Raw genomic sequence first — 14,882 nt, forward strand, 5'->3', positions numbered from 1 at the left:
GGCAGAAGTGGCTCCTACACCAGCCTCCCCACACCCTAGTATCAGAAATACAAGTGATTGGGAGGAAGCATAGCAGAGCTCTTGATACCAACAGAGCCCTCGTAGCAATGGTGGAATTTAGAACAGACAAGAGACTTCAATCTCATAGGGACTTGTGCAAGTCAGGAAGCCTCACTCCACTCCCTGACACAGACACACACACCCCCCAGTTTCCTAAGCAGATCAGTGCTCTGCCACAGGAAAGAATCTGGCCCATGGAGAAAAAAATTGTTTAAAGAGACAGTACTTACAGGCTAATAAGGGGAGAAATGTTTAATGTCTCTAGAGTAGCCAGGATATAGGAACTGTTCTATATGGCCAGCTCCAGGGTTTTGGCTGCCCCAAGCAGCCCAAAAGAAAGCAAAGCCACGATCATGATTGCGATCTGCAGCAGCAATTCGGTGGAAGGTCCTTCGCTCCGAGCGGGAGTGAGGGACCGTCTGCTGAATTGCCGCCGAATAGCTGGACCTGCCTCCCCAAGCACACCAAGCTGGTGCCTGGAACTGGCCCTGATGGCCAGTAGCGTTGAAAAAGCTAACACTAGAAAGCAAAAGCAAGCATGAGATTAGTACTGGAGCAAGGACAGCAGAGAGACAAGATTCTTATGGCAAATTAAAATAGTGTTGGCAAGGAGCAGCAGGCTTACATATATGGGGGCTAGATTTACAGCTATTCCTAATAAGCACCAGGTTTTGCTGAAAAAGGCTCAGTAGAGTTGTTTAGTAACAGTTCTTCACAGGGCTGATACCCAGCATAGTTTAGAGTAGTCTCCTGCTACTAGCTACTGGCATAATACAGAGTAGCCCAAGCAAAGGGGCTGTCCTGGCAGCCAGGACTGACCAGTTACAAAAGCATTCCAGTCATATTGCTGCCCCCCTTCCCCCAAATGTCCCCTACAGCAAGAGCTGGGGACACCATCTAGGAATTCCCCCACACTAAGGAAAGTCCTTCATCCAGATGCAGAAATTCATGTTTGGTTTGTGCGGATAGAACATAAAGAAGCTTTGAAGCCAAGGATCTGGCCCAAGAATAGAAGTTGCAAACAGGAAAAGGAAACAAGAGAACAGAAAAAGCTAGATGCTCTGAGCTGAGTGAGCTTAAGGAAGTGTTTTACCAATGATGTTCCTGTCAAAGAAGCACTTCTGACTGAAGCTTAGAGTGAAGCCAGTTCGACTTGGTAAATATATGGGAGAGGGAAATTAAGGCCTTGTCTTCATTTAAAGTTTTGCCACTTAACTATGTCATCATAGACCTTATTATGTCAGCATACTTACAGTAGCAATTCCCCCAGCATAGATGCAGTTGTATGGGTAGAAGTCTGCATATACAGATACAGCTTAGCCTGGTGAAGCAAAAGAAGCTATAGTGGTACAGAGAACTTTATACCAGCATAACTTTATCTACATTAGGGCTCTCACTGGCATAACTGACAGTTTAAATAATAATAATAAAAAAGAGACACCCCTTACAAGTAGAATTAAAATAATCTATAGCATAAGTGTAGATCAGGCCTAAGAGGAGCAACTCTAAAAAAATAGCTAGGTGTAGCATTTATAACAGAGCTAAGATAGGAAGTTTGACTGCAAAATTTAATCCTCATTTAGAGAGAGTTTAGCTCTTCCATTTGCTGAACGTACAGAGTATGTGTCATTGGAATGGCACCCTTCCAAGTCTAGAGACAAATGGCACGTCTCAGCTGCTTCTCACTTTGCTAAGCAGCAGACCGAAGTTCAGAATTCTTCTGTTTCACTGAAGCCGCTCAGAGTGCTATGGGCAGCTGTGAAACTGACAAGGTTCAGATCAACTATCTTGCTGGTACTTGGGGAAGCTCCAAGTACCTGAGGCATGCCGGCAATGAAGCTGTTGGGGAAGGAGGGTCTAAAAAGGCTGGAAGAGGCAGGTGCCACAAGTACTCCTGTTCTTTTTGCGGATACAGGCTAACACGGCTGCTACTCTGAAAGCAGAGTAGAGACACCCCTCTCCTCAGCCTTCCACCTACCTCTCCCTCCAAGCATCTGAGTGTCTGGGCATTTCCAGTTAGCCATCCAGGCCCCAACCTGTCTCCAATGAGAAATCCTTCTCTCACTGTCACCCTCTGATTTACACTGCCCACCCAAACAATTTACTGCTAAGATTTGCCACAATACACAGGAGGTCAGAACAAGTTACTTGGACACCATAAAAATCCTATTTTTAAATCAAGATTGAATGTTTTTCTAAACATGCTCTAGTTCTAATGGAATTTAATTCAGTGAAATCCTATGGTCAGGGTGATGCAGGAGTCAGACTAGATCAGTAGTCCCTTCTGGCCTTATAACATAGGAATAAAAAGTCAATTTCTATTCATCTAGTAGTTTGTTAGCTTGGCCTCTGCGTATCAACAAAAACCTACAGAAAAGGTTAGTTGGATGTCAGGGTACTGAAGAGTTACCGACAATAAGAACTGGCTGATCCATTAACTGTTCATTTCCCATTTGTCTAGCCATGCACAAGTGTAGAGATATAAAGTTTTGTGAAGAAAGTAATTTTGAAATGTGTAGATTAATTTGTAATGCAAGTCTGATTTTTCCAAACAAGCGAGACAAGAACGGATACAAGTTGACAAACTTACTCACCAGGGCAGAACTTGATGGGTCTTGTATGGACTAACTAGCTGGCCAAACTTCAACCTATTGAGGTTCTACGGCAGATCTGCTCTGGTCACACTTTAAAATGGGACTTTGTGAAGAGAGAATTTAGCTATACAAGTTTTACTTTCTTAGTCATACAGGTGGCTTATTTGCCTGGCGAAGTTATGCTTGTCACTCCTGATTTTAAAGCACATTTGTTTCCTTTCTCCACCATTCATGTTAGCTACAATGTTAGACATGCAACATTAGCGCTTAGAGTTAATGTGAGCAAAGTTCCCAATATTGCTAGCAGTAGTTCCCTCCACATTGGGGTTGATATAATGGATACTGATGTAACAGTCTTAATACAGACTGCTAGTTCTAGAAAAAGATGCTTATATTGTGCGTGTATAACAATGTGAATAGAACAGAGGAGCTCCATGTACCACGACTCCCAGAACACTTCAAAAATCCTCTTGACTACTGGACTGAAAAGCTTACAAGCTAGGATTCAGCTGCTTTCCATTTCTAGACCTGAAGAAGTAGTGCAGGTAAAAGAAACCAGCACCGAATTGTGAAGTCTGAGGGCAATACAGTTCTACAAAACAGATTAGTCTTGTTTCAGAGTAGCAGCCGTGTTAGTCTGTATCCGCAAAAAGAAGAACAGGAGTACTTGTGGCACCTTAGAGACTAACAAATTTATTAGAGCATAAGCTTTTGTGGACTACAGCCCACTTCTTCGGATGCATAAACTCTGTAAGCTTAGATTTTTTATAAGGGTGTGGTAATACTGACAGTATGCAGTGACATATGGGTTTGTACACACAATCACTTATGTCACTCAGGGGCATGAATAAGCCATCCTCCTAAGTGACGTAAGTTACACCAACCTAAGTACCAATGTGGACAGCACTATGTCAGTGGAAAAGCTTCTCCCACCAACATAGCTAACGCCTCTCGAGGGGGTTTTATTATGCCCACAGGAGAGCTCTCTGTAGCAATTCTAGTGTAGACTAACCCCAAGTAACCAGCCTTTAAGGGTGGGAAACTGTCAGTATGTAACGAAGGCAGGTTTCTCAAAGAGTTAGTGTCTATTTACCTGGGAAGACCCTACTTCTGAATACAAGCATTACAAAGCTAAAAAGACTCCATGATTTATCAGCATTAGTTTGTAGTGAAAGATTTATCCCAGATGTAAACACTAACAAGGAATAAGCATTAAGTAGTATTTTAAATAAATACTGTGACACCCACTTAGTTTTAGTAAATTGCTTTTTTGTTCTATAAAGTAAAACTTCTAGTGCTAACAGTTTAAAACTAAAGACTCTCTTGCAGTATTTCCAATCAAAGTGTTTTGCTAGTGCACAAGAACTGGTCTCTAGCCAGCATTACACAAGTCTCTGTTGCACAAGTGTGAAGAAACCCAGTTTATAGTATTCATGGCTAAGTTTATGAAGTTCTTAATTTCAGTGTATTTTAATTTGTTTGTTTTGAGATGCATTTACCAGTGTATTTTTAAAGTTTACTGTTTTGAGTAACCAACTTATTTACAATTAGTTTCATATTTAACATATATCGTTGGAGTACAAAAATTCAGGAACAGCTATTAAGCCATCCACAATTCCTTTCACTTTCACAGAGTGAGAATGCAGCTGTCAACTTGTTACAAGGTTGCTACCCTGCATTGACATCTATTAAGTGGAAACATTGGTTACATGGCAGTTTCACTATTCTCACTCTGTCTGCATCACAATTCATTTACAAACCTCATTGTTAGACCAATAAGCTTATTTCAATTGTCTTGCTCATGGCATAGACATCTCCTAAACTGTAGCCATAATCTTATATGAAGCTTCTAAATGAGGTTTTCCTTCCCCAGAAGGAAAGAGACCGAAAGCAAAAAGAGTCCAACTTTTGCTAGTTTCAAATATGAAGTTGATCTTTTCAGCATTCTGGCTATTGCTGAGCTGGTTACGAGTTATCTGTACTGCCTCTGGATTATCTTCTCATCCTCTCCCCATATTCCTTTTGAGTTTACAGAAGCCACCAAGAGTCTGAGATACAGCTTACTGACAGGCTATGCTTTCTTAAGCAACAGTTTGCTTGACTGACTAGGCTAGTATTGTTGTACTCATGTCGATCCCAGAATATTAGAGAGACAAGGTGGGTGAGGTAATACCTTTTATTGGACCAACTTCTGTTGGTGAGAGAGACAAGACTAATATTGTCAGCCGAATTTACAAACCAAAGAGACATCCAGTTTGCTAGTTAGATGTGCCCTCAAGAAGACAGGCCGCTGTAGTGGTAAGTCATTGGTGAGCACAGGCCTATCAAATGCTGAACAAGAACCCCATGTCTCCAGTACTAGAGTTTGCTTACAGCTATATTTATTAGACTAGTTTATTGCAAGCCTTATTTTTAAAGGGATTTAAATTAACTACGTTTGTCTTCACTACACAGGAGCCCAGTTATTTCAGAGTAGTTGACTTTATGATGGGGCATATCCTCATTTTGTACAAGGAGATCAGAAGTGGGAATTCAGGAACTCTGAAGTGGACAGTAGTTTCTGGAAGGGGCAAGTATTTCCCTCTACAAGTCTTGTTCCAGATTCCATGTTGTTTCAATGCAGAGCTATTACTTTCAGTGAATACTGCTTTGGAATAAAGTCTACTCTACAGTAATTGTTTGTTAGATATTGAAACCAGAATATACTTGGATGCAAGTTGTTAAATATTGCACTTTGAGTCTTATGGAGATAAATTTATCTGACCAGATTAGTTAAGTGTAAAAGCTACACGTTTTCCTTAGTAGATCACATGAGCTCAATGGAGGTGCCCTGGCAAAGCATCAGTTTCATCTGCTTTTTTATAACATTCCACATAAAGTTAAACTAACATTTGACAAACAAGTCTCCAGTTACATTGCAGAGTAAAACACCAAGTTGAGACCTCAATTTCAAGGCATAATGGACCATGTCCTCAGTTCACAATATTTGAAGGTAGCACATATATGTCCTTCTGCACTGATGTGCACTCAATTTTACCAAAGTGACTTAGGAGCACAAATAGTTACAATGGGACTTAGGCACAACTGAAAGTTTTACTTCAGTACTTTTCACTAATTATTTTACCTCTGCACTAAGTCTTACCAGGCAACTCTTTCCTTTTGTTGTGCACATGCAGAGAAGTTCACAGACGTCTTTTTAAAGTTATATTATCAGCTAACGCAGTACACTTTGTACTAAAGAAAGTGGTTAACACACTAACGCACTTGTTTAGTCTAATCAGGCCAACTGCATTGCCATGTGAGTTAACCCCTTTTAATCAGAGGCAGCGCACTTCAGTTATGTCCAAAGCTAGATAAAGTTCAAGTTGGAGGCATGCCAGTCTATTGTTTACACCAAGACTCGCCATTTAACATTTAACCCATTGTGACTTTGAACATGTGTCATGAATACAAAATAAGGGCATTTGGATTCAAATATCAAGCTTGACCAGGTAAGGAGCAGCACCAGTGGCGCAAGCAGTGCAAGAAGCGGTTTATAGAAATACAGTAGGTCTAATTTATTCCACCCAGGAATAGTCAGTGGTACATAATGCAGCATGTTGCTATGTAAAGCTACTGTGTAAAATATCATCCTTAAAGCATTTTAGAGTAACAGGTCATATCACAGATTGGCCCAATGATAACCACCAGCCTTAAGGTACAAGATTCAATTCACTTTTTCCCTTAGTCTCATGATTAATCTAGAGAGAGGAGCTTCAGTTAACTATAAGGCAGGAGGAGAGCTGTGATTCCATAAGAGCTAGAAAGACAGCCATATATGTATAAAGGAAATCCAAGCCCATGAATTTTTGGCTTCCAAAGTCTACAAACAGCTGCAGTGCCTCTGCTGTAGCAATTCATAAACCTGCGGGCAGCAGCACAATGGACGTCATACAAATTCCCTGCTGTTAGGCGAAGCTGTGAGCACTAGTAGTATTAGGAAGCCCAATTTAAAAAACAAGTCGCCATTTACTCAAAATCCTCACAATCTGTTCCCCTCCCACAGCCATGCGCCTCCCTATTAGTGAGGAATTTGACAACTACTACCTAGCACTCCTGCTCAAGGAATAAGGGACAACACCTTAGTAGAAGTCCCAGCACCCAACCTTTTGTTTTACCAGATGGATTTGGCAGCAGGGCTTGGGTTTTTCACTAGAACACTACCCCATACCTTACCAGTAGCCACCCTACGCTAGAAAGCCATATCTGTAACTAGTGGGTTCAGTTCTCCTGCTAATAGTTTTTGGTAGATTTAAGCCTTACATTTTATTGTAGGAAAGCAGCTCTTTAATGCTACAGGAATATTGGATGTTTCCTTCTACCAGAAGAGATTTGGCAGATTAGAATATTTTACTGGAACTGTTCCACTACCAGGTTTGCAAAATTAACTTAATCCCTATCCCCCATCCAGATTCCTATAATGACTGTGCTTTGCTGGGTTTGGTTTTCAATCCACGTTTACTATACTGTCATAAAATACACAGAGTGCTGAGCACATTAGATATACAGGATATAAATGCTTAGCCTGTGTTTTAAGACAATCACCTGAGCCTAGTACAGTTATTAAATATGAACATAGAAGCTATTTTAGAAGATTACCCAACATCTCAGAGGCTAAGTCAAAGTAATTCCATTCTATCTTGTATGCGTATAGAAGGTAGAAACTAGATTCACAACATCTTTAACATAGACCATTGGGCAGTTAAACCAAGTAGCTAGGTCCACCTCAGGCCTGATTTTCAGAGGTGCGGATCACCCACAAGAGCAAATCAGAGTAGTGAGGGTTCAGCATCTCAGCAGGTCGGGTGCTTGGTGTCAAGCCTAGCACACAGGAGTAAGGGAGTGGGGGAGAAGACACAGCCTTGGACAGGGGCACAGTAGGAGCAGGGCTTGGAGGTGCCTAGGCTCCAGGAGGGCAGGTTGAGAGGAAGCCAAACTATGGGTAGTTCAGGGCTTTCAGTCTCCCCAGGCAAGGCCGGCTACTTCCACGCACTCTCCTCACTCCTCCGCCCCCAGCCACTGCCGGAGCTACAGCAGCTGCCACGGCTCCCAGAGGGCGCGCGCAGCTAATCACTATGCAAACAACAAACGCTGCCCAGCGGCCCCTTCACCCCCGCCCCGCTCCCGGATGCGGCCAGGGACGGGGGGCGGACACAGCGCAGGGCCCCCGAGCGCGGGCCGTGCCCTGCGGCGCCAGGGGAGGGGCTGCTGCGGCCACGCCCGCCCCGCCCGGAGGCAGGAGGGCTCTGGGGCTGGGGAAGCGCAGGGGCCGGGGCGCTGCCGCCAAGGAGGTGGCTGCTCCTCTCTGCCCCGTCCCGCTGCTCCGGGGGCCGGCGAGCGGGCAGCCCCGCCCCGCCAGCGGCCCCCCTCCCCACAGGGCAGGCGGAGCCGGGGCGGACAGGGGGCGTCCGGCCGGGAAAGCTCCCCCGTACCTTGCTCGCTGCTGGGGTCCATGCTCGCAGCCACCGCCCTCCGGAAACAGCCCGCTGCCGCCTTGCTCCCGTGCAGCCCCGGCTCAGTCACCACCCCCCGGCGTCAGGCTCGGCAGCGTGAGCGCCGCCTGGGCTTCATATAGGGCGGGCTCCCGGCCACGTCAGCCAGCAGCCAGCCACCTGACCGGAGCCGCCCTGCGGCTGGGGCAGCTGCAAGGTGCTAGCAGGTGAGGGCGGCGCCCCTGGCTGGGGGGCAGGGGCTCTGCGCCGCTGAGCCCAGGTGTCTGGCCTGGGGCAGAGCCGTGAGCCCCGCGCTGCTCCGCCTGTGGGATTCTCTTCTCAAGCCGGGCAGGTGCTGGGAAAGAGGCAGGGTGATTGGCAGCCCTGGAGGCGCCCCAAGACGGCCGTATTGGAAAGCTGTCCTGGAAACGTACCAGCCCGGACACGAGCCCCTGTCAGCGGCTCCATCAGCCCTCCTATTGCCCGCTACAAGGCGTTCAGATGTCAGGAATCAGGCCCCAAGAAATCGCAAGCTTCACTTAGAAAGTAGTAGATTTAAAATAATAACCAGGGGGTTCTTTATATTTGCCTTCTGGTTTATGAGACTTTTGAGGGTTCCTGTTTTCAAGCTTTTCTCTGAAACCTAATGGGCTGGAAATGTCCTTTTTGAAATGAAAGGCAAAATTATCACATCATCCTCAACTGGCTCCAGGAGCTGGGTCTTTAAGATGCCATAAAATGCCAAATATCTCCAGACTTGTGATAAAGTCATGAGAGGCGGCAGCACTCTCGCTACCTTTATGATGATGATCATAATGGTAAAAGTAAGAATATTTCATTTACTCTTCGAATAAAGATTACTTTTCCTGGGTGAGTGCACCAGTAAACTTTTGCAAAACAGGTCTAACCTAATCTGAGCATCTAGGCATTTATAAATTATATCACATAATGACTGTGGTATCTCTCTATTTCCAAATCCAGTGCTGCAAACACTTACTCATGTAAAAAGAAGAACAGGAGTACTTGTGGCACCTTAGAGACTAACAAATTTATTAGAGCATAAGCTTTCGTGGACTACAGCCCACTTCTTCGGATGCATATAGGAATTTACTCTGAAAATTACTCATGTAAGTAACTTTACACACATGAGCAGTCTGAATGATTTAAAATGAGATACTCATATGCCTAAAGTTATTCACATGCATAGGTGTTTTGCAGAATTAGGCCTGAAGTTCATATACCACAATCTGTGTACCCATGGTATCTGAGATTTTTATACTGCACTCATTTCCATGGTAACTATTATGCTATTTAGTACTGTGCCTCAGTTTCCTATATATAAATATCTGTTAATTTATTCAGATCTTTACATGTTCATCAATCACCATAGTGTCTGGAGCTAACAGTACTCACTACCTTCTATAAAGTGCTTCTGGACCCTGGAATAAAAGTTGCTTAATAATTGCAACTTGATATTATTTTACTTATTCACAGAACTAATACAGCAATCACTTTACACAAGCTGGTTTAAAGAAGCCTATGGCAGGCAGTTAAGAACTGAATATTCATAACACTAATTCTTGATATGTCTGTACCCTGTTGTGACGGCTCAGGCTATTTGTTTTTTCTATTTATCTATTATATTTTTGCTTGTAAACAATATGCATATTTAAAACTTGCACTGTGTTACTGAAACTAAATTATATTCTTATTTTAGCCTCAGGGGTGTCCCCTTGAAAGTTGCGAACAGTTAAACAAAGCAACCCAGTGCACTTAGCAGATCATCAGTTCAAAAGCACTGTTGCTGCATTAAAGAGAATGAGAGAGACAACAAGGCGACTGAGGTAATATCTTTTATTGAACCAACTTCTGTTGGTGAGAGACAAGCTTTTGAGCTATACAGAGCTTTTTCTCAGGTCTGGGAAAGGTACTCAGTGTGTCACAGCTAAGTGGACAGAAGTTGGTCCAATAATAGATATTACCTCACCCACCTTGCCTCTAATGTCCTGGGAATGACATGGCTACAACAACACTGTGTACAACAATTAAAGAGAACTAACAGTTTAAAAAACAGGGCACTGCCTGAACCTGAAACATCACATATGTAGTTTGAGCTTTTTCTCCTAAAATAACTTTAAATGCTGAAAACTTATAATTGTGGAGTCTGCCATAAAAGCAAACCATTTTGAGAGAGTATCTCAATAAAGAAAATGTTAGATTGACGGATACACTTCTTCCCCCACTCCCTTCTGTTCCCCTGGTCCTGTTATCTATGGCTTTGTTTGCTCAAAAAGAGCAGTGTTTGCATAAAATGAGTGGCCAGACAGACACAGAGTGGGGCTTTGTGAATACCCAAATTGTCATGAACATTTGGCACATTGTCACATGCCAAAGAGGATCACAATAGAGGGCTATGAGGTGCCAATTTAGGATGCCTAGACAATGAGGAAAAACAATGTAAATCTCAGGTATTCCATGAAATCTGGGACAGCTTCTGTTAGAGGACTATTTGTTTACATTATAGCATATACATAGCTTCCGAATGAAGTGATTGTGAAGATGCCATAACAATATAGCAAGCAGATAAAACAAGGTAATGTGTATATTCTCATCTTGGTGCGCAAGAATCAGTTTACCTTGGCACGTAACACCCTGTGCAGTGAGATGAGTCTACATATCTCACAGTAATGTTTTTTGATTATGGTAGTGATTGAACACAAAATTGAACACAGATACATATTTGAAATTGACACATCTCTGATATTAAAAGACATAATTCAGCGAGAACTATATTTTAAAATACTGCACTTGAAATCTTACACTTTTCCCCATCTCCCATGAGCAGCTGATGATTTATGACTGATCAGTTCTCAGAAGGTAAGAATATCAACAGTGTAGAGAATTAAATCCCTTGGGCTCAACTCACTCCACAATTATGCAGGACTTACACGACTAGCACAAACCCCAACAGCAGACTGTCAGGGTTGCAGTGGTGCAAAGCGATCACAATCTCAGTTCTTCTTAGGGGTTAGAGAGTCATAGGCCAGTATATTCCCCAGAATGGGTGTGATGACCACGACAGAGGCATTACCAGGGCAGTTAGGGAGTTCACTGATTTAGTTCCTCCCCCGGCACTCCCACTCTCAAAGCTCCTACGAGTCTCTGGTGCAAATGAAAGCTGCCCTGCTCTGATGACCCCCAATGAAGAGCACTGCTGACAGACTCCTTGCTCTCAGTAGAGAGGAATGCCCTGTTCCATGCAAGGGTACTGTTGGAGTTAATTGATAGATTTAATGTACATCTTCTTGTGCCAATTTGACCAAATCTGGCCTCTTAACTACAAATGGTTACAAATGAGTCCCCCAAATACACTTAAACTATCTGAACATTCTATCTTGTTTTTCTTCACAGGTATGCAGAGGATGATTCTCTCTGAACAGGGCCGCCCCAAGCAACAACAACAAAAAACCCCACGGCGGCCAGAACAGCAAAGCAAAAAAAAAACAAAACCCTGCGGCACGGCCGGAGCCAGGGTGCAGGGGGCTCCCTGCCCTGCAGATGTGCCCTGGCTAGCGGGGGGAGGGGGAGGGGGAGGGAGCGGGGGAAGAGAGAGAAGGGGGGCAGCCAGGGCTTCAGCGGGGCGCTGCCACGCAGCCCCTCCCGCCGAGCCCCCTGCTGGGACAGCTCTGCACCGCTCCGGTCGGCTGGGAGGGAAGGACGCGGGCTGCCCTGCCGGGCTTGCTGGAGGGCGCTCCCGTCCTCCACGCCGCTGCCCCCTAAAGGGCGGCCGGAGCGGAACAACAACAACAACAACAAAAAAGCGGCAATGCCGCCCTAGGATTGGGTGGAATGCCGCCTCCTACAAGCTGCTGTCCCAAGCACCAGCTTGCTCGGCTGGTGCCTGGAGCCGGCCCTGTCTCTGAATGTGTACTTTCTTTTTCATCCAGTTATTGCAACCCAGTTATTAAAAGGAAGAACATAACTACAACAGCCTTTCTGTTACATGAATAATACTGACCTTGGACCTTTTTGTCTGCTTGGATTCCTTTTTCCTTTTTTTCACTTCGGATTGAATGTATTGTGCATCTTCATTCTTTTGTCACCAAGCTTTCAACCCCAGTCTTTCTGTAACCATTGACTGAGAACAGTATTTATAATGTTTGTGGCTGATATCTGTATCTGCTAGACCAGCTTAAAGTCTGTTCCACCTCTGTGTTCAACATATTTATATTCAGATCCCCACATGCCCCTCACCTCCATATTCTTCTTCTGGAGAAGAAGCACTGAAAACCCTCAGCATTGCTTTCATGCAAGGTAGCATATTCTGTTTTCATTTGTAGCCTAATGCTACAAGGTGCCCTGCTAAGTGCTGAGTGTTCTCAACTCCCACTAATTCTATTTTTATTATTATAGTTATATTACAGAAGTGCCTAAAGGCTCCAGCCATGATTGTGCTCTCCAAATACATGGTAAAAGACATTACTGTTCAATCTCAGAATAAAAGACAGTTTCTGATCTGAAGGTCTTACAATCTATAAGAGAAGACACAAGTGGGTGAGTGTAACAAACAATAGGAAGAAAAATGGAAGAGAGGACAAAGGAAACATGTGATTACACGTTTGCAGATGACACTAAACTAGGAGGCGTGGTAGATACACTAGAGGGTAGGGATCGGATACAGAGGGACCTAGACAAATTAGAGGATTGGGCCGAAAAAAACCTGATGAGGTTCAACAAGGACAAGTGCAGAGTCCTGCACTTAGGACGGAAGAATCCCATGCACTGCTACAGACTAGGGACCGAATGGCTAGGTAGCAGTTCTGCAGAAAAGGACCTAGGGGTCACAGTGGACGAGAAGCTGGATATGAGTCAACAGTGTGCTCTTGTTGCCAAGAAGGCTAACGGCATTTTGGGCTGTATAAGTAGGGGCATTGCCAGCAGATCGAGGAACGTGATCGTTCCCCTTTATTTGACATTGGTGAGGCCTCATCTGGAATACTGTGTCCAGTTTTGGGCCCCACACTACAAGAAGGATGTGGAAAAATTGGAAAGAGTCCAGCGGAGGGCAACAAAAATGATTAGGGGTCTGGAGCACATGACTTATGAGGAGAGGCTGAGGGAACTGGGATTGTTTAGTCTCCAGAAGAGAAGAATGAGGGGGGATTTGATAGCAGCCTTCAACTACCTGAAGGGGGGTTCCAAAGAGGATGGAGCTCGGCTGTTCTCAGTGGTGGCAGATGACAGAACAAGGAGCAATGGTCTCAAGTTGCAGTGGGGGAGGTCCAGGTTGGATATCAGGAAAAACTATTTCACTAGGAGGGTGGTGAAACACTGGAATGCGTTACCTAGGGAGGTGGTGGAGTCTCCTTCCTTGGAGGTTTTTAAGGCCCGGCTTGACAAAGCCTTGGCTGGGATGATTTAGCTGGGAATTGGTCCTGCTTTGAGCAGGGGGTTGGACTAGATGACCTCTTGAGGTCCCTTCCAACTCTGATATTCTATGATTCTATGATTAGTTATATATACAGATTGTTTTGAGTCAATTACCTTTTTCATTTATAAGCTCTACAGTAGAACCTCAGAACTATGCACACCTCGGGAATGTAGGTTGTTCGTAACTCTGAAATGTTCGTAACTCTCAACAAAGCATTATGGTTGTTCTTTCAAAAGCTTACAACTGAACATGGACCTCATACAGCTTTGAAACTTTACTCTGCAGAAGAAAAATGCTGCTTTCCCTTTATTTTTTAAATAGTTTATGTTTAAACACAGTACTGTACCCTATTTGCCTTATTTATTTATTTTGGTCTCTGCTGCTGCCTGATTGTGTACTTCCAGTTCCAAATGTGGGGAAATAGAACAGGGGGGCCTTCTTTTTAATAGCCAAGGCTTTGAATCTGAAGGCCCTGAAATAAACCCTCCAACAGAGATCTGTTATGCTGACTACCCTTACACAAAGCAGTACAGGCCCAGGCCTGAGCAAGACTGAACAACACAGTTCTCTGCCAAACTCGGTCAAAGGTAATGGCCAGAGGAGGGGGAGGAAAAACAAAGAACAATGCTAAAGGCTACGACAGAAACTGCTTTAGCAATATAATAACCGCAAGTTTATGAAATATAATAATAACCGCTTGTTTATGAAAACAGAATATCCACTTACATTAAGAAATTGCTTTTGCAACGAGCTGATCACTCTTGCAGTTGCAGCTATCTGCAAACTTTTCAATTTGTGAACTGAGGGAAGATAGGTGTTTATCCACTGAACTCGTTTGAGGGGAGGCCATCTACCAGGTCAGGTCCCATTCAAAATCTAGCTGCTGAACATAGGCGTGCGCACGGGATGTGCCGGGTGTGCCCAGGCACACCCTAATGCCCGCAGGCCGGATCCGGCCCCTCAGGGCTTTGGATCCAGCCCACGGGATTTGTCCCCTGTGGTGCCGCAGGCCCCGCGCCGCTCTCAGAAGCAGCCAGCATGGGACCACATCCCTGGGGCCCCGGGGGGGTTGAGGTAGAGGGCTCCTTGCGTTGCTCCTGGCACCGTCTCCCACAGCTCCCATTGGCTGGGAACGGGGAACCGCAGCCAATGGGAGCTTCAGGAGAGGTACCTGGAGGCGTGGCAAGGGCAGTGCACGGAGCCCTGTGCGCCCCCCCAGGGGCCACAGAGGGACATGGTGAGCGGCGCAGCGTGTGGCCAGGACAGGCAGGCAGGGAGCGTGCCACTGCAGGTAAGTGGCACCGGGCCGGAGTCCGAACCCCTCCT

The 14,882-nt window shown here is 44.8% G+C and overlaps 1 protein-coding gene across 2 annotated transcripts in view; it reads right to left on the reverse strand.

Moving 5' to 3' along the window:
• Positions 1-8,263, reverse strand: part of TPD52 (tumor protein D52) — a 203,056-nt gene extending 194,793 nt beyond the window's left edge. For both annotated transcript variants that reach the window (XM_065585796.1, XM_042844735.2), the window contains exon 1: positions 8,126-8,263. In XM_065585796.1, coding sequence (XP_065441868.1) covers positions 8,126-8,147 — 22 coding nt within the window. In that variant the 5' untranslated portion in view covers positions 8,148-8,263. The remainder of the gene's footprint in view (positions 1-8,125) is intronic.
• Between the last annotated feature and the right edge of the window lie 6,619 nt (positions 8,264-14,882).

The sequence above is a fragment of the Chrysemys picta genome, chromosome 2 (genome assembly GCF_011386835.1).
Source record: "Chrysemys picta bellii isolate R12L10 chromosome 2, ASM1138683v2, whole genome shotgun sequence".
NCBI lineage: Eukaryota > Metazoa > Chordata > Testudines > Emydidae > Chrysemys > Chrysemys picta.